At 40.1% G+C, this 24,393-nt stretch overlaps 1 protein-coding gene across 2 annotated transcripts in view; it reads right to left on the reverse strand.

Annotated features, from left to right (window-relative positions):
- EPB41L4B (erythrocyte membrane protein band 4.1 like 4B) overlaps positions 1–24,393 on the reverse strand; it is a 91,078-nt gene that overhangs the window by 26,849 nt on the left and 39,836 nt on the right. For both annotated transcript variants that reach the window (XM_061994896.1, XM_061994897.1), the window contains exon 2: positions 12,430–12,534. In XM_061994896.1, coding sequence (XP_061850880.1) covers positions 12,430–12,534 — 105 coding nt within the window. The remainder of the gene's footprint in view (positions 1–12,429; positions 12,535–24,393) is intronic.

Here is a 24,393-nt window from a genome sequence, read left to right on the forward strand (position 1 = left end):
ACAAATATTATATGGGAGAAGACAAACTCAGTGGATATCCCACAGGATCACCTGCAACATCTCCCATCCAGACACATCTTTTGTGGACTGTTGTGATGGGTTTGTGTGAAGCCACTTGTGCTTGGTAACAGGAGGAGGGGACTGCAGTGCCAGTCCCTGAAAGGAGTTTCCTAAACTCTTCCTGGCTCTAGGTTTGGACCCACCCCCAGCCTGGCCAATCTGGTGCCTCTGCTGTTACTATTTAAGAAGGGAAACTTGTAGTGCATAGAAGGAGGTGGAAGGGTGGGACAAGATGGAGGTGACTATGTGAACCCTGCAATCAGAGAAGGAGGAAAGGAAGAGGAGCAGTGCCTGATCTGAGACCTTCCTGTAGCCCACAGCAAGAACACAGGCTGTCCCCTTGCAACCTATGGAGGGCACCAGCAGCTGTGGGGAGATCCCATGCCAGAGTGGGCAACTGGGGCAGACCCTGTGCCCAAATAGGCACAGAAGAGCTGCAGTCCTGAGGACGAACACACGTTGGAGAGGCTCGTGCAGGGCTGCCTGGCATGTGAGGAGCAGAGAGGACCGGTGAGGAGCTTATCTGCCTTAAGGAGAGACAAGCAGCAGGAGCCATGGGGAAAGGATTGACTGAAACCCTCATTCCCTGCCCCCCTAAGTCATTTAAGGAGGAGGAGGTAAAAACACCAGGATCAGTGCCCTGAGCCTGGGAGAAAAGGAGGAGTGGGAGGAAGGGGGTCTGAAAGGACAGGTCATACCCTCTATCATCATCCTATTCAGTATTGATTTTGAGTGGGTATTTCTGTTTATTATGTTTTTGGTTGTTAGTGGATTAAATTCAGTTTCTTTTTCTTCCTAAACTTGAGTAGTCTTGTCTGTTTTGCCCAGGTAAGTGATAAGTGGTAAGTGAGCCCTCCCTGTCCTTAGGGAATTCCAAAGGACCTTGGTCTTTCTCTGTTCCCCATCTTGTCAGGAGGGGTAGGGACAAGCAAGCAGCTGTTTGTGGTTCTTTATTCCTGTCTGGGCCTAAACCACAAAAACTGTCAAGAGCTGCATGGGCCCTTCTTTCCGATCCTCAGCTACAGTGTCCCTCAAAGAGGTGGCATCTCTTCTGCACTGAGGAAGAGGGGAGGAGGGAACCTGGCTTCCACCGAGCTGTTGCCTTCCCCAGATGGCAGGGGATGTCACCGTCAGATGTCCTGCCTTTACATCCCATGCTTCTACTCCCATCTCCCATTATGGCTGGTAACTTAATGAACTCACAAGTTTATTTCTCTGCAGCTTTTTATTTTTTTTTCATCTGAAAACTACATGTTATGTTATTCTTATTTTTTTATGTTCTTTGTGGAGAAATCTGTACTTGCACTGTAAGATTGGGTCCATTAACAGATGGGATAAAGGTATTAATAATGATCTAATAAGTGCAGGTAAGTAAGATGATACAATCTGAAAACAATTTCTATCACATTCCTGTAGTACAGAAGTTCCCAAATAGATTACTAACATCTGGTTGGTACCAAAAACAGAGGCAACCTCCCTCTGAATTAAATCCCAAAACCACTGAAACAGCTACTAGTACTGATAATGTGTTTAAATGTTTTCCTTAGCTTAAATCTATATACAAGCACTGTTTGGAAGAAAAATGTTTTGTATTCCTGTGATTCAAGAAAAGTACTAGCAGCATGCCAGCAATTTACAATCATTCACTAAGTAAGCTCCCACAAGTATTCCACTAGAGATGAAGACTCTTGTACACTAAATTCAAAACTGCTGACACTAGTTTTGTTTCTTCCTTAGTTCATTTTTGTAAAGTCCTTACAAACTGTCCATAGTACCTTGTGGTCTACAATTCCAGGCTAAAAAGGTACTTTAGGAAACAATCATCATAAATGAAATTAAAAAATCATAATGATTACATATATCTCAAAGGCAGCAAGATATCTGTATTTCATGCCTGAATAGAGTACAGAAAAACCTGAGTAATTGATTGATCCCTGTTCCAGGAGTTCTCTTTTCTAATCAGTGTGCTGAGGTCCAGAGGCAGTGTTTTCTTGGTGCTTTTCTAGAGGCAACAAGAAGTCAGGAAAAGAACCCTATATGGCCATAGGATCAGCACAGCATGACATCAAGTTAAAAAGCTCAAGACTACAAAATAGTCACCTGAGGAAACTACAAATAGCACAAACAAGTCACACCTGCAATTACATTAATGCCAGAAATACTGTGAAATCAAGAGAAAGTTACAGAATCAATCACAAAATGGTAGGGGTTGCAAGGGACCTCTAAAGATCATCTAGTCCAACCCTCCTGCTAAAGCAAGTCCACCTAGATCAGGTCACATAGGAATGTGACCAGGCAGGTTTTGAAAACCTCCAGAGAAAGAGACTCCACACTCTCCCTGGGCAGCCTGTGCCAGGGCTCCCTTGCCCTCACAGGAAAGAAGTTTTTTTCTTATGTTTAAATGAAACTATTTGTATTCCAGATTTTGTCAATTACTCCTTGTCTTATCACTGGACACTAGAGAAAAAAAGCTTTGCCCCATCCTCTTGACTTTTTAAATATTTGTAAGTATTAATGAAACATGTCCTCAGTCTTGTCTTAACAAGCTGTTTTAACAGTCCCAGCTCCCACAGCCTTTCCTGATAACAAAGATGTTCCAGTCCCCTGATCATCTTGGTGGCCCTGCGCTGGACTCTCTCCAGCACTTCCCTGTCCCTCTTGAGCTGGGGAGCCCAGAACTAGACACAGGACTCCTGATGAGGCCTCACCAGGGCAGAGTAGAGGGGGAGAAGAACATCCCTTCACCTGCTGGCCACACTCTTCTTGACGCATCCCAGGATGCCATTGGCCTTCTTGGCCACGAGGGCACATTACTAGCTCATGTTCAAGTTTATTATCAATCAGGACTCACAGGTCTCTCTGCAGAGCTGCTCTTCAGCAGTTCAACCCCCAGCCTGTACTGGTGCATGGGGTTGTTCATTCCCAGATGCAGGACTCTGCACTTGTCCTTGTTGAACCTCCTGAGGTTCCTCTCTGCCCAACTCTCAAGCCAGTTGAGATCCCGCTGAATGGCAGCGCAGCCGTCTGGGGAATCAGCCAGTCCTCCCAGTTTGGTGTCATCAGCCAACTTGCTGAGGGTACACTCTGTCCCCTCATCCAGGTCGCTGATGAAGATGTTGAACAAGACTGGCCCCAGAACCCATCCCTGTGGAACTCCACTGGCCACAGGCCTCCAACTCAATTCTGTTCCATTGATCACCACCCTTTGGGCTCTGTCATTCAGCCAGTTCTTGATCCACCTCACCATCCACGCCACACCTCCTGAGCTTTCTGATGAGGATGTTATGGAAGAGTGTCAAAAGCCTAGCTGAATCAAGGTAGATGATATCTGCTGCTCTCCCGTCATCTAGCCAGCCAGTTATGCCATAATAGAAGGCTATCAGGTTAGTCAAACAGGATTTCCCCTTTGTGAAGCCATGTTGACTCCCTGATAGTCATCTTTTCCTTCACATGTTCAGTGATAACATTCAGGATGAATTGTTCCATCACCTTTCCAGGGATGGAGGTGAGGCTGACCAGCCTGTAGTTTCCTGGTTGTGTTTCCTGCCCTTTTTGAAGACTGGCATGACATTGGCCTTTCTCCAGTCCTCAGGCACCTTGCCAATCCTCCACGATCAATCAAAAATGATGGAGAATGGCTTAGCAATAAGATCAGCCAGCTCCCTCAGCACTCATGGGTGCATCCCATCAGGTCCCATAGATTTATGGGTGTTAAGCTTGCCCAATGGGTCTCTAACCTTCTCCTCATCTGCCAAGGGAAAGTCTTCTGTTCTCCAGACTATCCTACTACACTCCAGTGACTGGGCTTCCCAAGGACTGGCCTTGGCAGTGAAGATTGAAGCAAATACAGTCATTCCGTCTTTTCTGCATCATCTGTCACCAGGACACCCTCCTTGTTCATCAGCAGGTTCACATTCTCCCTAATCTTCTTTTACTACTGATGTATTTGAAAAAGCCTTTCTTGTTTTCTTTACTTCCTTTGACAAGTTTAATTCCAAAAGGGTTTTGGCCTTCCTGGTTTCATCTCTGCATACTCTTCCCAAGAAACCAGGCCCTTTTTTCACCTTACATAGATTTCTTTCTTCTCCTTGAGTCCTTCCAGTATTTCTTTCTTTTCATCTATGGAGGCATCTTGCCTCCCTTTCCTGATTTTCTGTTTCTGGGGACACACCGTTCCTGGGTTTGGAGGAAGTGGCACTTCAAGATTGACCAGCTTTCTTGGGCACTCCTACCATCTAGAATGCTATCCCATGAGATTCTTCCAAGCAGGTCTTTAAAGAGGCCAAAATCAGCTAGTCTGAAGTCCAGGGTTGCAACGCAGCTTGGTGTCCTGCTTCTTTCACACAGGATCTTGAATTCCACTATCTCCTGGTCACAAACATGATCATGTAACATTTTGCATGAACCTTCATGAAATCAGTTCTTAATATTCATAGTATGCAAACACCCTCTAAATAAACATATCAAACCAATGTGTCCGGGGTACCTCTTATCTCTGTTTCAATATGGAAGTGCTTCTGGAAGCTTTGGCCTTGTAAGAGCATTGAGTTTTGTTTTCTTTAAATATATTGACACATACAATCAAGCAGTCTGACATTCAGCATCCAGATCACACAACTACGTGACATAAGCAACCTCCTAAATGCAGTTACTAGTTTCAGGTGGCTCTTGTATTCAGTTTCATGCATCTTCTTTTGCAGTCAAGGACCCCTAGAAATACTACTGCAAGTTATAGTGTCAATAACTATTGCAAACATGCTTCTACGAGCTACCAGTGAGTGTCAAACATTCAGCTGTCCTGTCCCCCTGTCAGCCTAGAGACACCATGACCCCTTACCAGAAGACAGTAAGGTCCTTGTTTATTCACCTCCACAGTTGCACTGACTTAGCTCTAGCTTACACTCCAGTGAAAGGTTCCACTTCACAAACAAGCCCTCAAATGCTTCGGCTATTCTGACCTCCTGCCCTTCCAGAGTTCTTGATAAGATCAGCAACTTGACTAATTTTAAACAAAGACAGAGTACTTTTCTCTATCTTTTAAATGTATCAAACATCCCATCTGTGCTGAGGCTTGCTGTCCATTATTATTCTGTTGCAAACACTTCTGTTCTTCTAAGAATCCACTTCATCTTTACTGGACACACTCTGATGACCCTTGCATGCTTTTGTGAAAACACTGTTGCATCTTTTTCTCTAATCACCAAGTATAGTATCAATTCATCTTTGCTACAGTATAAAAATGTTCAGTCACTGTTTTTTGTGGACTCCAGTTTTATATTGCCCATGCATTCATTCTGCCCTGGTCTCACTTATTTTAGTTTTTAACCTTTAATAGTTGAAGCAGTACAAATATTCTACAGCATCCATTCCCACAGAGAACTAAGCATCAACCATAAAAGTAATTTTCTAGCCAACTGTAACTACTGTCCGGAGCAAAAACTCATCTATGGATTTTAAGTGAAATGTGCTTTGTGTAGCATAATTTTAATTATATTTATTATACAGACAATGAAAATTTATGTCATTCCAGATTAATTCTCACAATGAAAAGTAAGTTACTTTTAATTTTGAAGCCCATGCACAGTCAAAAAATAAACTGAAAGGATTTGTAGCAAGCAAGCAACAAACCTGACAAAATTTGCAGAAGAAAACTAGGGAAATCACTTTAGCTTATGTTCCAACATGCACAAAGACAAAGGAAACCAGCAAAAACTGTTTGCTGTCCTGGATAGACTGGAAACTAGACTTCTCTACACCAAGAAAATGGGTGAAAAAGCACCGAGACAGTACCATAGCCATCTGCCCTGCATGGTTGCATCTCAAATCTGTGCCAGAGAAATAGTCTCCAGTCATCCTGGAAACAGCAAGGGTCACTGGAAGACTGAAAACTGAAGATAATCTTGGAATTCTTAGTGTTTCGGAGTCTCCCACAAAGTTTTCATAGACTGCAAATATAGCCTTGGACAGCCACAGATGGAAGCAGTCATTCATTGGGTGTTTCACATTGTTGTGGAGTAAGTCACTATTAGTAACCAAAGCACTGAGTACTAAAAGATACTGTTACATCGACAGCTCTTGGCACTCTCCAGCTGGAACTGGTATTTGTTGCTCTGAGCAAGAAACATATCCTGCAACAACCACAGTTCCAAAGAGCTCATCACCCAGAGGAACAAGAGAGATTCATCAAGGAGAAACAGAGTCGTGGATGAATTTCACAGTTTACTCATGGGGAAATGGGATGTTTCTACCAGAATCAAGAAAGGAAACCTTTTGCGTTATCAAAATATTTACCACTGTCCCTTCCTCCCAGCATTCAATGTATTGAACAAAAAGGCTCATCCCTACCTATTTCATTCTGTCCAACAAGCACTTCCTGTTGTTACAGTATTAAGCAGTATATAAGGAAAAAGGCTCCCACATATCACACTATAAGGCTCATTGACTGGTTTGAGTTGCTCATTTTTCCACATCTTTCACACCCTTAATGAATTTAAATGACAAGGAACACTTAAAAGAAAATCAGAGGCAGCAGAAGCAGTTATGAAGCACCACCTCCCTCCTCAGGCCTGATCCAATACCTGCTGAAACATCTAGGAGTCTCGTTCATGATGTGCAGAGAAAACAAAGGCATTCAGGTGTTCTTCTTTGTTTCTCAGTTTGCTTCATTGCCCACACTCACACCGAATTGCTGAAAGCCCATGTTGTGAAGCACATACACAATTCTGACCCTCCCAGAAAAACCTGGCCACAAAGCCACCTTTCATACAGGTGAGGATCTCACTGTCTGTATCAGTGGGCCCTGACATATTGCTCTTGGTTAGGCCCAGTCTGGACAGTACAGTTCTGGCCCTCTTTCCTTCTATTTTGCACTTGGAATACTGCTTTCAAAGTCTACTTTAGTTTCTATACACTCTTCTCCATCTCCTCCTGTCATTGACTCCTCATCTCTCACGGAAAATTAATCAAAACTCAATTTGGTCAATACAAAAACCTTAAACTAGTCAATATGAAGAAGTTCAGATGAAAACATGGCTTGACAGGACGATTCACTGCAGGTTGGTCCTGGCTCTCATCTCTCCAGAGAATCTTGGCCCCCATCATAGCCATGGGCACTTGCAGGAGGCATGAGCTGTCCTGGCAAAAAAGTCTTGCTGCACAGATGCTGTAAATGCAGTGCTACCCAGTAAATGCACATACATTGAGCATATGCAGACAAGCTCCAAATGGCTCAACTGGCTGTAGAGCGCAATCTGTTTACCCATCTGAAAAAGGTTGTTCCATACAGGCCTTCTTTAAGCAAAGGGGCCTTTGTGAAATTAGAATCAGACATAAAGGGCTTAAAGAACTTAAGAGGATCACTGAAAGGGATCCATGTAAGAAAAGTGGTATTTTGATTTTTTTGCTTCCACGCATTCCCAACAGAATTTCACATCTCAAGGATTACAGTAGCTAAAATGTAGCAAAATCTAAATATGTAACTGAAATCTTCTTTCCTCTCTATTTGTTCTTCTCATTAGAAACAAAATGAGGGAAACAGATGAAAATTATAAGGTACTCAACATGCACAATTTAATTGTTCTGAATTCTGTCAAAATGAGGGGGACAGAAGGGCATCCATGTTTTGCTGTCACAGGACAGACAACTAGAACCCAGACTGCAACTGTAGAAATGGAGGGATCTGTATACGGAGAGAATTGTATAATAACTTGCAGCTTATAAGGAGCTAAAACACAAAAGTACTTTATCTTACGATGTGGGATGAGAAAAAAAAAAAGAAAGAACAAGCTTGGATAGAAGAGGAATAAATGTTAGCTACTAGCACCCTAAAATAAATGCCAAGTATCCAAATCAACCATAAAATACGTTGCACATGACTAGTTTCTGTAAAGATCAATAAAATACTTCTATCTGGCAACTCCAACTCAATACTGTCATCTCAAGATTTTATCATTGCTATTTCTAAACTCAACTAAAGCTTTCAAGGCTTCCTGCTTTACTAGAACACACACACGATAATAAAAGTAATTAAAAATCCAATAAGGTTTACATTTCCTCTAAACCATTGCAGACCTCTTACATAATAAATGAAACTCTGAAATCATAGAACCATAGAAACATAGAATCATTATGGTTAGAAAAGACCTTTAAGATCATTGAGTCCAACCACTAACCTAACACTGCCAAGCCCATCACTAAACTAAGCCATATCCCCACATCTATGAGTCTTTTGAATATCTCTAGGGATGGTGACTCTATCACCTCCCGGGGCAGCCCCTTCCAACACTTAATAACCCTTTTGGTAAAAAAGTTCTTCCCAGTCTCTAATCTAAACTTCCCCTGGTACAACTTGAACCCATTTCCTCATGTCCTATCATTCATTATGGAAGAGAAGAAAGTGACTCTCACTTGACTACAATCTCCTTTCAGGCAGCTGTAGAGAGTGATCACATCTCCCCTCAACCTTCTCTTCTCCAGGTTAAATAGCCTCAGCTCCCTTAGCCTATCCTCATCAGACTTGTTCTCCAGACCCTTCACCAGCTTTGTTGCCCATCTCTGGACACACTCCAGTAGCAAAATGTCCTTCTTGTACTGAGGGGCCCAGAACTGAACATACTTTTTGAGGTGCAGCCTCACCAGTGCTGAGTACAGGGGAACAATCGCTTCCATGGTTCCACTGGCCACACTATTTCTGATACAAGCCAGGGTGCCATTGACCTTCCTGGCCACACTGCTGGCTCATGTTCATCTGGCCGTTCATTAACAACTCCAGGTCCTTTTCTGCCAGACAGCTTTCCAGCCACTCTGCCCCAAGCCTGTAGCGTTGCCTGGGGTTGTTGTGGCCCAAGCGCAGGACCTGGTACTTGGCCCTGTTAAACCTCATGTGATTGGCCATGGCCCAGCCATCCAGCCTGTCCAAGGCCCTCTGAAGAGCCTTCCTGCCCTCAAGCAGCTCTATGCACCCCACCCAGCTTAGTGTCATCAGTAAATTTACTGAGGTTGCACTCAATACCCTCATCCAGGTCATTGATAAAGATGTTAAACAAAACAGGCCCCAGCACTGAGCCATTGGTAACTGGCTGCCAACTGGATTTAACTCCATTCTCCAAGACTCTCTGGGCCTTAGACATCCAGACAGTTTTTCACCCATCTCAGAGTAAGTCCATCCAAACCATGGGCAATTGGCTTCTAGAGCAGGATCACCTCAAGTCCTACAACCCTGTGCAAATTCTGTAGCAGCTGAACAAGAAATTATTTGATTCCCATTTTCCTCCTTTGCTCCTTCTCTCTTTCACTCTCTCTCCCTTCCCTAAACAGAAGGAACAGAAAAGCATAGTGTTTTTTATTACAAAATAGTGGAAACATTTGAAGAGCCTTAGAATGCTCCCAGAATCACTAGAGCTGTCACACAGCAGTAGTCTCCAACCTTTTTTTGAGGACATAAAAAGTAAATTAGGTTTTGAGCACACATTTCCTATATATTTGTATTTATTTATAAATTATGTACATGTCACACTGTACTAATATTATGCACACTGTAAAACATACACAAAAGTAGATACTAAAAAAAACCCATGAGAATGATGAAAAAACCACCACTACAGCAGCTTCAGAGCACTATGTCTCAGGAGTTTTGTTACTGAGTCCGGTAGAAAGAAAGTAGTTGGTCTAAAGCTATTGCAATACAGTAAGATATAGTTTTATTCCTCACTATAATCTATAAACTGTGATCAGTCAAGGTGTTGAACATCAGGCAATGGATCTGTGCCACTTTTTAAACCTCACTTATGAATAAAGATTTTCCATTGGATCAAGTTCTTCCACACTAACAAAACTGAACAACCCCTCTCCCACTGAGTATTTCTGCTTCTGGAGTTAATGCCAGCTAATTTACTAACAATATACTACGCTTTGATTTAGAATAAACTACTAGATCATTGTCTGCATCCTTCTATTCATGGATATCTTCAAAGAGCACAAGCTACAAAAGGATGCAGAGTTCACCGAATAGGCTTTACAGTATTTACCTCCTTACTGCTGAGATCTTTCCTTTCACCATTGTGGCTTTTGTTTATATTGAAAAATATTTGGGGAAAGGAGGTGTATTTTAAATAACTTTTCAAATAAAGGAAGTTTTTTTTTCCTCTTACAAAGCAAATAAGCTTTAATAGTGACTATCTTTTCTACGACACTTCTATGAACACTGTACTGAATCTGGCAAAGTTACAGGACTGCAACAAACACAGTGTACTCAAAAGCTGCTGGTCTTGGAGCACACAGAAGCAACCTCCACCTACTCAAACACTATTTTGTGCTCTCTCATTTATAATGGTAGTTTAAAGATGTTTAGCACTTAACAATACATAATAAAGACAAAGGCTTAGAGCCTCAAGGAGTTTACACACCTTTAATCTCCCAGTTCCACAACTGCCACTATGTGGCTGGGCTGGCACAAAGCAGAAGCAAATGAAGCCTGTGCATTAATTGCTATGCAAATGAAATTAGTGGGTCACAGCTTCAAAACAGATCAAGGGAGGCTGTAAAAGCATGGAATATTTTTGCACAGGGTGCTGGAGAAGATAAAAGCTTGTGCCTTGAAGCTCTCTAAAGTTTACTCTCTGTCCAGTTTGAGGTAGACCTAAAAAACAACTCAAAGGAGAGTCTGCACTCCAGTGAAGGTGAAGAACTCTGCCCCTCAACACTCCTCTTAATCCAGGAAACCATAACCCTACTACCAAAACCACTGTTGACTTTTTCAGTCACTGTTGACTCCCTGAAAGCTGTTCATAGCCATTCTCCCTCTTGTAACTGTAAATACCATGATTTACTCCTCCCACCTAATACAGAGCAAAGAAACTGCATACAGACAAAGCTAAAACACTTGCACATATAGGCACATTTTGCCCTGATCACCGGCTATAGAGCTACCTAGGCAAAACGTACTTGCTTACATCTATGCTTCACCTTTCTAACCATTCAAAAGAGCCCTTCAGTTTCACAAATATAGAAGAAAATGATCATTCTTTGCTTCCTCAGTTAGGTCTTTTGCTTCTTTCTGATCTGCCCTCTCTTGCTAGAAAGGATTGTTTTGCTTTCCCTTTTCTGTGTCCCTTGTTTCAAAACACTGCAGAACTCCTTGCTAGGTAACTGTTCCTCACTATCAAGTTCCCAGTTAGGTGATCTGGCACTCAGTGACAATATAATCTGGGGGTTTATTATGAGCAGGCTCTGCTCTATTAGCTGTGTCCTTATGATCAGATCTGTCATGAAAGGATATACAATTTATGTAATATCAGGAAATACACACACTATGAACTTCCTGAAAACTCCACACCCGTTATGGTCATTCAAACATCAATTTCCGGTCATAAGTACATATCCTTATATTAACTGGGATATCAGGATAACACTTAAATAGATAATACTAGTTTTCTCTTCCTCAAAAGCATAGAAGCCTTTCTCAATATAGAGTCATTATATCTGGACAGATTTCCTGTTTGTTGTTTAAAAGTCATTGTTAAAACACAGATGATAATGCAACTGGTAAAACGCTGATCTGACTTAATCACATTGACCCAAACTTGCTAGAGAAAAAAGCTGAGACATCTGAGACAATAAATTTAGAACCTATATTTCACAATATATCAGTATTGCAGCTACATTTTCACATTATTTTGTCCTAATAGCACAGAATACATTTGTTTTCTGTTGCTTTAAAGAAAAAAAAACAAAAACATTTACATGTTGACCAGACAATCTGAAAGCAAACACATTTTCCAAGTCTGCATATTCTCTATCCACAACCAAGGCTGCTGACATACCAATACCTCAGCACACAAGGTGAACAGACAAAGGAAAACATTAAATATATAGTAATACAGTTTAATCACAAGGTTGCAGTCTTTTAAACCTATCTTATGAATATATATCTATCTACATGCACCCTAAATACATTCTTTTTTTTCTTTTACCCGTAGGTGCATTAATAGGGAAGATAGGAAAATTTTTCTCTGTTGCCAATGAAGCTAAATCTACACAGCAATATACTCTGTGCATAGAACACCAAAAATAAGAGTTAAAAGAAACCCTTGCTTGCAAGAGATTTGCCCCATTTTTAATACCATGAGCCTACTAAACATAAATCATATTTTTCTTTGCCTACAATTGTTGCTTTTTCACTTAATGTAAAATCAAGTCACGTGTGTATCATAAAATGACACAACTCATTTAGAGGATTTGGCTTCGTATGTGAAAACCTCTAGCAGTAAATGCCCTGATACCTACACCTCTCCATGAAACTGCACAAGTAATACACTTATAAACAGGTAAGACAAACTATTGCAGAATATAAAAATTAACTTGTATACTTACTGTAACCTGGGAAGCATCCATGAATTGTAGGCCAAAGTAATCAGTTTCCACAAGGTCCAAATGATATACAATCTGGTCAAACAATTCCTGTCCCTTTGCATTTTTCTGTAACACAAAAGAAAGTGGGGTTTTTTTTGGTTTTTTTTTTTTTGGTTTTTTTTTTTGTTGGGTGGGTATGGGTTGGTTTGTTTAGGTGTGTTTCAACATTCAAAAAAGGGATAGGGGATGCACAATAGAAAATAACATCTATACAGTAATTCTATTTATTCTAAGGAATTGTATTGATATTTTTATAATTTCTCCAAGAAAGGCACAATGACATGTTGTTTCTGTCTGCAGCTATTCCAAAAGCATCAGACTTCAATCTGAAAGAAAAATTGCCAAGTTCACTGTAACTCAAACTGTAGGAGAGAAAGGCTTATGTCATATAAGTGTTCTAAGTCACAGAGCCAATATTTAAAACCCCAGGAAGTCAAATTCTCCAGGAAGACCTTGCTTGACACACTGCTTGAAATCTACTGGCTCAATCAAATATCAACTGCAGTCATGCAGTGCCACACCACTAGTCAAGCTGCAAAGTAAATTCCAGACAGCTGGAACACATGAAGAGCACTGTGAGGAAAAATTATTGAAAGATTCTTATCAAATTCCATTATGTTGCTATTTCCAATCACATTTACAGCCTTTCAATGGCAAGACAACAACAACAAAAAAACCCACGGTGCTATAATTCTTACTTAATAACCCTAATTCTTACCCTTACTACCTCTTACACTTGAAACAGATAGGCATAGAAACAAAACTAATACCAGTCATGAGAGCTCTAAGTACTAGTAGAAAAGTTATCTGATCTTGAAGTTATTCTGCAGTGGACTGTGTACTTGTTCTGAGGTCAAGCCAAGAATTTAGATACGCAGTGCTTCAATTCTCAAACATTAGAAGCAGTAAAGTTTGGAGGTTACAGGTGTGTAGTAGGAAGAGGGAGTAACAAAACAACTTTTCATGCAGACTCTGTTGTGTCACTTCAGGAAGGAAGTTTTCAAGTTTGAGAAAAAAAACTCAAACTCTTGGCTAATGGTCATAAACCTCAGTAAGATGCTGAAGCTACAAGCTATACTTTATACAGGAAGGTGCAGATCTGGAATCCTTTTTGTGCCTGCCGTCCCTTACAAATCTTTGAGGATTTAATTTTTATTTTTGAAATCTCTAACATAGTAGACATTCCTGCTTTATCCCCAAATGTAGCCAAATTCACTGATATCAAATGAAGGAGAGCTAATAGCAGTCAGTTCCTCTAGTCTGTCCTTCTGCACAAAAGCAGAATCAATCCTAACATGCTGAACTCCTGTCCAGGATGCCAAGCTAAAACAAGCATTAAATTATCATAACAAGATACTACTTTATAATTGCTTTTTAAAGCAGTACACTGCTAAGAAACCATCATCTTTAGATGTATGATAATTTCTATAAACCAAACAAAAAGCTTTCTAAAAACTCTCCAGAACATATTTTCTCATATGCAGTAAATTTAGCAGTTGTTAAAAGAAGTCAAACTGAAGCATAGCATAATTTAAACTGATTCTGCTCAAATGAGGGAGGAGAAAACTCTTCAAAGCAATAAAGAAGAAACAGCAAGACACAAGGAATTAATAAAACAAGGAAAAACTGATTTGATGCCCTATGATCACTCTGTTCCTGGTTGCTTGCTTTATGGCATTAGCTACCAGTGTGTTTATCTTTGACTGCCACACACCCAACAGAAATTGGAAAGGGCACACTCCACCTTCTGTATCCAAAGAGTAGTTAATGTTCAACATGTGTTACACGGAGAATAGCTCTGCACTGCACGGCTAGACCATAAAATGCAGTATTACATACATAACTTACAGGAGATTATAACATTTAACTTGTCACTAAATGAGTTTTCCCAGTAACTCGTAACTCTTAGATGATAAAGCTGCTGCAGCGAACAAAGTGCTGACAAAAAATTTTCTTTGAGATATTACACTGAAGGGGGAAGATAAAAGTGATCGACTCCTTTCCTCTGACTCTTCACTGCCTGACAATCTAGGAAACCAGACTGAGGACGGATAAATTGGTAGCTGTGTGTTGCATGAAATGAATAGTATACACAAAACTGTGGGTTTTTTTCCTCAGGAATTACATAGGCATAAAAGCGGTCAATAACTGAAAAAATGGCCCTATTATGAGAAACTCCTGATTTTCATGGTCTTTTGCTCCTCCTCTCCTAGATAATACAGAAGCCAAAAAAAATGCTTCCTCTTCCACATAAAGAATATGAAAATTCCTTCATACAACAAAATTTTCATACTAGATCTATTCAGGCAGAAGTTTGCAAATCATGCTTTCTCTGTAGACTTCTGACATGTATATTTCTTAAAGATACATCTAAAAACTCCATCTTTAAACTAAAAATATTTTACAGTCCTACTTTGCTAGACAGATAGTTAAAAATCATCAGATATAGAAGACCAGTATAACTTATATCTCAAAAAAGGAAGTATAGGGCAACAGACAATATAGGTATACTATTATACACAGTTACTACTCTGTTTTTATGAAAGACTACATACAATTGGAAACAGTAATGTAAGGAAAGCTGCAAAACCTTGTCTATTTCTGTGGTTTGGAGTTGAGTTTTTTTAGCCTGGGCTTTTTTTTTTTTTTTTTTAATGAAAAAAAACCCCCAAACCCAAAACAATTAACCTATTCTCAGTTTCTGGTACAGCATTCTGTGGAACCCAGGAGAACTTACATGAAACCTCACAGGCAAACACAGAGGGAGTAGCATTTTAAATGTCCAGCTTACAAACAAAACTACAGCCTCAACCCAAGGTAAAACTGAACTAGCATGAAGTAATCATTTGTGTTGCCTTTTGCCTCTCTGTTCTCAAAGAAACATAGAAACATGGAAGTACACTTGAAGTTGGGGAATCTCTATGAAAAGAAGAAACAAGAAGAAACGTTTTTTCTTAAGTCATGCCTGACAGTCATGCCAGTCTCCTCCACTCTGTATCTTGGAAATCCTTCTCAAATAAATCTCTCATCTTATATTCTTTGAGACTATGTAAAATGCCATTAAAGAAAATACTTATATTTAATGAGGACTTATTGCTGGGTCCTCCTACAAGAACTCAAATCAGCTCGGATATAAGGTACCTTGAAGAGCCACAGTGACAGCTGCATGGCCCATATTTCAAGGAAGCCAAATTTTTAGCTGCTAAAGGCTTCTAATCTCAGGGAATCTATGGATATTCTTGTCAGATAAAACCTAACAAAACAAAGATTAACTTCTCTAATTAGAAACTCTTCCAGACTTGACATGCGAATAGGCAAAAGGTTTTAACTTGCTTTTAGTGGGCATGAAGGAAAGGGCAAATTGATCAGCCAGGGACATTTTACACTAACTGGCTCTGTCTAAACAGGCTGATCAGTGTTGATTTTAGTTGTTCTGGAGTTGTTTGAGAGGTTTTTGCCAAAGGACATGAAAAGGGAACACACAAGCCAGAAAAGTCTCATTTTAGTGCAGATACAGTGTAAGAAAGCCATTGAATGCTCTCAGTGCACACACAGGAAAGCTGGAGAGCTTCTGCACACACCTTCCCCAAACCAAAGTGCAGTATGCAGCAACCAAGTGAATTATATGAACCCAGGTGGAGTGGCTGAAATAGCTGAGTCATAGTAGAGATCTCAGGTTACAGCATTACAAACGAACTATTAACAGATTACAGAAATAGCTCGAGTTGTGTTGGGAAAACAACCTGTCAAATAGGCCAGGAGGTACACGAAATAGCCCTCAAGTTGACAAAATGTTAACAGCAAAAAAGAAAATAAATTACTACCAAGAAAAAACTCAAAGTCAATTAGCTATAACGTGTCCCAAATTTAACAGTCAGTAGTATCATAAATTAGTATGTAGGGTAGATTTAGTTCCTTTTTTTAAAGAAAGCAGGGGATTATGTATTTTGCAGAGTGGGTCGCTATGATCTCATGGACACAAGCACCAGTTTTTAGCTTCTAGAAATTAATAAGGCAACATTTCTAGCTGGCAATTCTCTGCTCCACAGCCCTGACATTGCTCTGCTCTGACAGCATCAGCATTGCCTCTCCTTGGCATCTCCTAGAACAGGTTAGCTCATTATGTTCTGCTCAATGCTCTTAAACTTGAACTGTTAAGCAATTTTTTCAAACTTAGAACTAAGGCTTTCTCTGCTGGCCAGATTGCTTAGTAGCAAAAATTTGCTTTGCCTTTTAGCCGTCACTGGCAATGTTGTTTCCCAGCGTTTCAGACATACTTACAGGCTAAACATACATAAAGCCATCTGGGCTTCTAACTAGCCTTGACTCTTCATGGTCATTACCATCTGTCTTTTGTTGTGCTTTCCTCTAGGTAGTCAAGCCCTCAGTTTCTCTAACATATTCACCTGTACTAAAAGAAAGCAGTTTCTGCATACCTTTAAGCACGAAAATACAATCCTTTCATTATTCTTATGAATCTGGTCATTAGGTCTCTTGGGAAGAGGATGGAACAGACATCACCCTCTGCACCCTCTAAGCTTGGTCACTGGTAGCTATGTGACCACAGTAAAGCTCTCCTTTGGACCATGACTCTTGGAGGCACATCAGAGCTACCAGTTAACTAAAAAGAGCTGGTTTTACACAGCACAGTTACTGTGATGTCTGCTTCAGCCAAGTACACAGTAGAGGCTGTGGCTGGCTTGCAAAAGCTGCACCAAAAACCACGCTATCAATCCCAGCAATGCTGGTAACAGGTAGTATTGTCAGTGATGGTAACATACTTTCAAGCTTCGGTTTCTGTACTGCCATCCAGAGATGCAGAGGACATGTTGCTCTCCATAAACTAGGCATGACTTAGATGACTGTCCCTTCCTCCTCCCAGGGGACCAAATGCACAAGTTAATAAGGACAGAGTTGTTTATGTGCTTGAAATTATGCACATATTGCTTTCTCTCAATACACAATAAATTCAGTATTAATTCTGAAAGAAAAGCAAGTTATTTCTACATATCATACTTTCACGAGGCTCGCTTACTTGATTAAGCTATATGAAGATGTGAGGTTGTTTTCTTACCAGTCAACCACTTACTCAAGTTTTCAGTTCTGGCTCCAAGTTAACTTGAAAAAATGACACCGTTCAAACAACCATTAAGCCTCTTACCCTGTCATAGCAGTAACAGCACCATTGCTTCTGAGCCTGCTGCCGCATGCAAATTACGTTTAAATGTAGTATGGACCATAGAAACCAGCAGCATTCCTGAACGTGCCCAGAAGAAAATGCAACTGATGATGCATGTGAACTTTCAGCTAAAGGGAACAAAATTCATTCTAACTTTCTCCAGAAATTAGATAAAACAAGAGCTGAAAGTGCTTTAACCTCCCTCCCCCCAAAAAAACCAACCCCACAGATCCCCAAATGCATACAGACACCAACAAAACTACAGCCATTCATCAGAAGCAAAACATTCCCTAAATGGCATTTACTTTTTCTAACCTTGAAAGCACATTTTGCTCCCAGTCATTTTTGTCAAGGCCCCAAACTAAAATTATTTCCTAAGCAAAAGCAGTTTAAGAACCCTTAAAAAAAATTACAAAAGCCACCCCAACCAATAAACCAAGTCACTTCCTTCAAATTACTCTCAAAACCTATGATAAAACTAGAACCCTCAAAAACTAGGATGTTTGCAAGTCACATCCCATCAAGGGGATAGGTGCAACCTCAAATAAAAAAACAGCACACTACCATTTAAGTACATTCTCTGTGCAGGTAGATTGGCCCATAACAGTGCAAGTGAGTTGGTTTTCTGTAACTAAGATGCCAATAAGCATCTGCAGACACATATTAAGAAAAAAAAATCCCTAAACAGTGTGTATAGTAAACTTCACTATTTCTGCACAGCAGCATTCCTCAACAGCACTCAAACTCTTGTCTCTCCACCAACTATCGACAAGAAGAATTAGTGTAACTCCCTGCTAAAGAAGACAGATACAGAAATTATTGACTGTAAAAGATAAGTAGCATCTCTGCTCCTTTTCACAGGACAGCAAGGAATGAAGGTAGAAAGTCTATAAAACTGGCATGGAGGAGACACTTGAACAAGAAGAAATAAACAGATGACCAGATTTTGTATGTATCAGGCAAGGCACTACATAAACCCAAATGGCACTGGGGTTCTAGTTAGATCACTATACCTTTAGTATGTGTTAGCATGACATTGGCCACGTCTCTTGTATCAGCCCAAGCTTTCTACCTCTATGTAAGGGCAGTCACTTCTGAACAAGTTATTCATGAAGTACAAACACACTGAAGGGGATCAAGGATTGGAACAGCAGCACAGCACTGTAGAGAATATACAGAAAACATAGCAGACAGGGAATTACCTTACATGCAGAACAATCACTAGAGAGACTCAAACCATGCCAAGTAACGAGTAGAAAGATGTCGTTATGTGCAGTAACATTTAAAAGACAAGAGATTTAAGAAAGTCAGGTGAGATTTGAAGGGTGAGTATAGGGCTTTCTTTGTGAGTTCACAGCGTGGCATCCAGTCACTTCCTTTCCTCGCCTCTGAAATATATTCTCTGCCTCTTCCTCAAGTAGGCATGTACAAAAACAAGTGGACAAGCTTTTTAAAACAATCTGCATAATCCCAACTTTTTCTGAAAGATGTTTTTTTCACAGTTTTCAACATACCCACTTTCACTAGCTCAGCTTTACAGTACAACCCTTCAAAAACTCACTATAGTAGCACATCTAAAGCCTCCTCGGAAGTCCATTTTTCTGGTGAAAAAAGCAGCATGGAACTATCACATCAAGACTTACATGACAGGATATTTTTACCAATTGCTTTTTTCCCCAGGCTGAGTATAGCTGGTTCCAGTCATCTCCACAATGGACCCACTAGCAGCTGATGGGAAGGCAGCTGGTACAGAAGTTGCAAGTGAAGGACTGGATTTGAGCATGGCAAGGAGCTGTCTTTATCTTGATCCCTAAGCTTTCTTTCTCCTGTTTTTCTCCATATTTTCTTTCCCTATCCTGCAGATTGAGGGACTGAATGAGGGGCTGGGTGGGAGCCTGGCTGTTGGCTAAAGCTAACGCACAGCACTGGAGAAACCTTTATGCTGGACAGTTTTAGAGTAATCATTTAAAGGGCATGTTGCCTTTCAACAGCCTTCAACTTCTCCAAAAGCTACATGAAGGTCAAGCAGATACTACTGTGATGGGTGCCCAGTAAGTGCAATTACTATTGGCAACATTAGTACCACCACTGACATATTTATTTTATTGGACTCAGATAAAGGTGAGAGTCACTCTTTACTGTCCCCATCACCTACATGTACTACTGGCAACACAGACCTCTTCCAAGAGAGAAGCACTGCCAACACTGGTAAATAGGATCCTTAGGCAATAGATAAAAAGTACCATACAGAACAAAGTAGTAAAAAAATCCTTACTTGTAACTTTACGTTCTGGAAGTGAGGCCGGATTCTCATTATTTCAGATACAGACAGGTTACTCCACCCCATTTCCATACTCACAGACAAGATTAAAAAAAATGGTTATTTATATGTAAAGAAGATTCTTTTCCACCCCTAGACTGCCAGCTCCCTCTCCTGACCTGCTAGAAATACTACATGCCTCTCAGGTTCAAGCATACAACTGAGAAAAAGCAAAGTAGATAGTATGAAGAGAACAAAAACATATTATGAGACTTCTTAACCTATATGATCTCACTCAAAACATAATTTACAGTTCCGCATGCCCAAAAGAAGAAGAAGAACTTGATAAAGCTAAGCTATAGGTGTGAAGTGGTAGTCACATCCAAGACATGATACCATCAAACATATGATACATAATGTTAGGATTCCCTGGTGTGACTTGCCTGTTGCCCTCCTGTGAAAACCACAGCAGGATATAGGTGTCACTATGCTGGAGAGCTAGAGAAGATTCTAGGTAATGAGTTTAAATTGGATGTGAAAAATAACAGAGAACACCAGCATAAGCTAAGTTAACCTAAAAGCAAACAAGAAGGAAGAGGCAAACACTGTCAGAAGAGAACTCCAGGAGAGTTTAGCAAAGATTCTTTCTTTCTTATGCTAATGACAGTACCAAAATTTCAGAAGACATCTTTGCTTTCTTATATATCTGCATCTGAGTGCTGCACAAGTAGAAATGGTTTTAAACAGATGCAACTGTACAAACAGAATTTCCACATGGACATGGGTCTTTCATATAAATTCTATATGTCTGTGTGCCTGACAACTCCTTCCAATTTTTTAACTTGTTTTAAAATAGGACACTTGTGTCTGTCTACAATAAAACCATTTAATGATATGGCTCTACTGGCAACCTTCCTCTAGCACAGACATAGCTAAGATCAGAAGTAACACCCAGTCAGACACATGCAATGCAAGACAGAAGTACCTCATATAAAGGAAGCCTTCGGGGTCCCTGCTATCCCAACCAGCGAAGTCACAGGTTCTGTTTCTGACTCCACCCAAGCAGCTTGTCAGTGCAGTGGTACAGCTATATAACCAGTAAAGAATTGCCTACAGCGGGAAGTTACGTCAGTAAAATATCACTACAGACTTAAGCTAGTAGTGCTTTCAAATTCCCTCCCTACATGAATACTCACACATAAGCCACGCTGTACAGCCTGGTACAGAGTCTGTTGTACCCAAAGCTGTTCCTTGAATGCTGGCTACTGGGGCAAGGAGGCGGTCACAAAGTTGTGTTGTGGCTGGGAGGCAAAACCCAGAAGTGCTGCTCTAAGAACTGGTATTGAGTGTATAGAACAAGAACTGCCTCTTCCCCCCCTACCGCTAACCTCTTAAAGTAAAAGAGTGTATATCCCTTTAGAAATATCATATTATGTATGCTGCAGGAATTTACTTTTATCTATGTCCAGTTAAGACTAAAAGTTCTATAGAACCACTTCTCTCCTCCAGCATATTATTGAGTACTGTTTATGTTCACATCATTGACATTCAATTGTTTCTATGTCTGGTTTTAATTTATACGTATTATCTGTGGCAATTTTGAAAGCAGAACGTTAGCATTAACTACCTATTTGCTTATTTGGCACAAAGTCTTATAAAGTGCTAAACTTTCCACATGAATCATATTAATTATTCATTAATCTGACAGTTATAGACAGTAAAAGAAGTTCAAAGATGTGCAATATAGAAGCAATGGCCACAAAGGGAGTTTAGAACCTGAGGACAAAGATCTAAGTTGGTCCTTCCTCAGAAGCTCTATGAATTTAAAATGAAAATACGAACTCTTTTAGAAGTTACCTATGAATTCAGACAGTCAACAGACTTCAGTACTCTTCACTCTTTCTTCTTGCATACACTAAAGTCACAGGACCTCTCCAAAGAATCAACTCCAATTTCTTGCATCTCTCTGAAGAGAAATAGAAATCCAGAGGTTCAGAAGAGGCAGTAAAATCTCTTAAACTGCATGTTTATAATCAGCAGTTTAAAAAACAGAGAAATACCAGAAAAGTTTGCTACTAAAATATTTTATTTAGTGGGCAGCCAGGAAGACATAATTATTTTTGAACATACACATAATTAGTCAATTAAGGAAGATCACTACAAATTATATTTTTTAGCAACATAAAAGATGCCATAGGAAAAGCCATGTGGTTTTCATAAAGAAACCTCACTAGTATATTTTTTTAAAGTTAGAATAAACAGTAGCTCATGTTACAGAAATAATTTCTCTGAGGTGTTACCACTGCTCAGTGAAGACACACTAATGCCAGACTTCAGTTTTTTATATCAAAAAAGAAGTCCAGCACACTGATCTCCTCACTGCTACAAATGAATTAGGAGAGAAGATAAATTCTCATCATGCCATAGAATTTGACTTCTTGCTCTGTTATAAATACTCAGATCTGAAGAAGAAATGGTCTGCTTACAGCACTGAAAGAGGCATGGCAGCACAATTTTCAGCTTATCTTCATTCTGAAGAATGAATAAGAACTACTGATGTACCTGGGTTTTGTCGTTTGTTTTTTTGGGGGGGTTGTTTTTTTTTTCCTAACTACAAACACATTTAAATTAGAAGTTCTGAGTGTCAGCATGAGGAACAGAAAGACTGGACTATAGCTAAAATTGATTTTGTGTATTTCATGCCAATCACCAGATCATCCAATCAAGAGGCTGAGAAGACCAAAGTCGCATTTATTAACAAAACCTCTGACCCCATAGTTAGTATGCAGAACACCACAGAATTGATCAGAATCCGGAAGAGGAACATTTTCAAAAAAGGCAGAAAAGAACCACCACAAATCCACACAAGTGCCAGACTTCTTCCCTAACAATTCCCTTGAAAGCTGCAATCTTTGGTACTTCTTTGGAGGGAATATCACATGCCAGCACTTCCTTTGGATGTACTTTGAAAGACTGCCTTCAGAATTTTTTAGTAAAAAATACAGACGAAAAGAAAAATGCATGATCCAAGCTACATGCTACATGTATATATATTCAGAGAATATAGCTATGTTAGTAGTAGCTATGCAGCTATACCAAAAATGGTTGGATTTTAAAATCCATTTGCAGTAGGCTGCACTTTTTAGTCATCTGCAGGAAGGTTTCAGTTTTGTCTTTCAGTTTGAGGTTTGGCTGCCCAATTGTCTCCTTGTCATTAAACAGATTCTGGCCATTTACATGTCCAGGGAAATAAAACAGAATCCAGATGACTAGAGTGGAAATTCAACCCAAGCACCTTAAAGAGTAAATAAAGTATCAGCTTTTCAGTTTGCTTATTTTACCTGTGTATTAACAAGGCTTCAATAGGATCTTACACTCTTCATTCAGACCACTACCCAAAACCATAGGAAGCCTTCACTATGGCTACAGTGACCACCAGAGGTTGAACAGAGCTTATGAAGCTGGCGATGCTCCCAGTTTCCTGTGACGGGTTAACAGGCCGTTCCTTGTGGCTGGCTCCTTCCAGCTGCTGATTTTACCTCAATAGAACTTTGGCTATGCTTGACAGCACTTGCAAAAATCTTTTTCTCAGCATGTGGACCTCAAGACAGATCAGATCAAACACTGTGAATTGGTCAGTCACAAATGGCTGAACTGCTACCATCTCATTTTTATTTGGGTTTGTTATTCAAGGAAAAGCGAAAATTCCTTACTCTCAGTATGAATATATCAGTCCATACCCAAAAGTCACTGAAACATGAAGCCACTCACAGCATAACTTTTAGTTAGAGCGATAATGTAGTTAAAAATGAAATTACTCTGGTGGCTGCAGCAAAGGCTATACTACAAAAATAGAAACAACATTTCTCATTTCCAGACGTGGATAATGGGAGCAAGCTCCCATTCTTCTGTTGGAGCAGAGTTCTGCAAGCCAAACTCTGACCATAGTGACAATTTCACTGCCTCGGGGCTTTTAAACAACACCAACAACTCAGCTGACTTCAAAGTTACACACATAGCCAGCAGAATCTTGAACTACAACCAACCACAACACTGTACCAATGATGCAGGAAGAGCAAGTGTCAACTCACTTGTTTAGCTGTGCCGATTCAGAAAGAGACAGCATGTGATAAAGTTTATTCAGGCTGAGCAACAAGGCACATATGACTGTTGATACAACCAGAGAGTCTGTAGACTAAGAGCAACTCAAGTTTTTCATCTCACTGTATAGAAAATACCATATGTTGGGGGAAAACAAGCAATTCAGATTGAGAGTGATAAGCTGAATGCTCAATCACTTGCTAATCACGCACGCTGAAGATCTTAAAATTATGCTTTCTTCAAAAATTTTCCAGGAAAGATCAGCAAAAGTTGTTTATCTCAACTGTTGGGTTTTCAACATGGTCTCCCACAACATCTTTGCATCCAAGCTGGGACATTATAGTCTGAATAGATGGATTACTACAGAAGGTTGGATCACTGGGCT

The sequence above is a fragment of the Colius striatus genome, chromosome 4 (genome assembly GCF_028858725.1).
Source record: "Colius striatus isolate bColStr4 chromosome 4, bColStr4.1.hap1, whole genome shotgun sequence".
Classification (NCBI taxonomy): domain Eukaryota; kingdom Metazoa; phylum Chordata; class Aves; order Coliiformes; family Coliidae; genus Colius; species Colius striatus.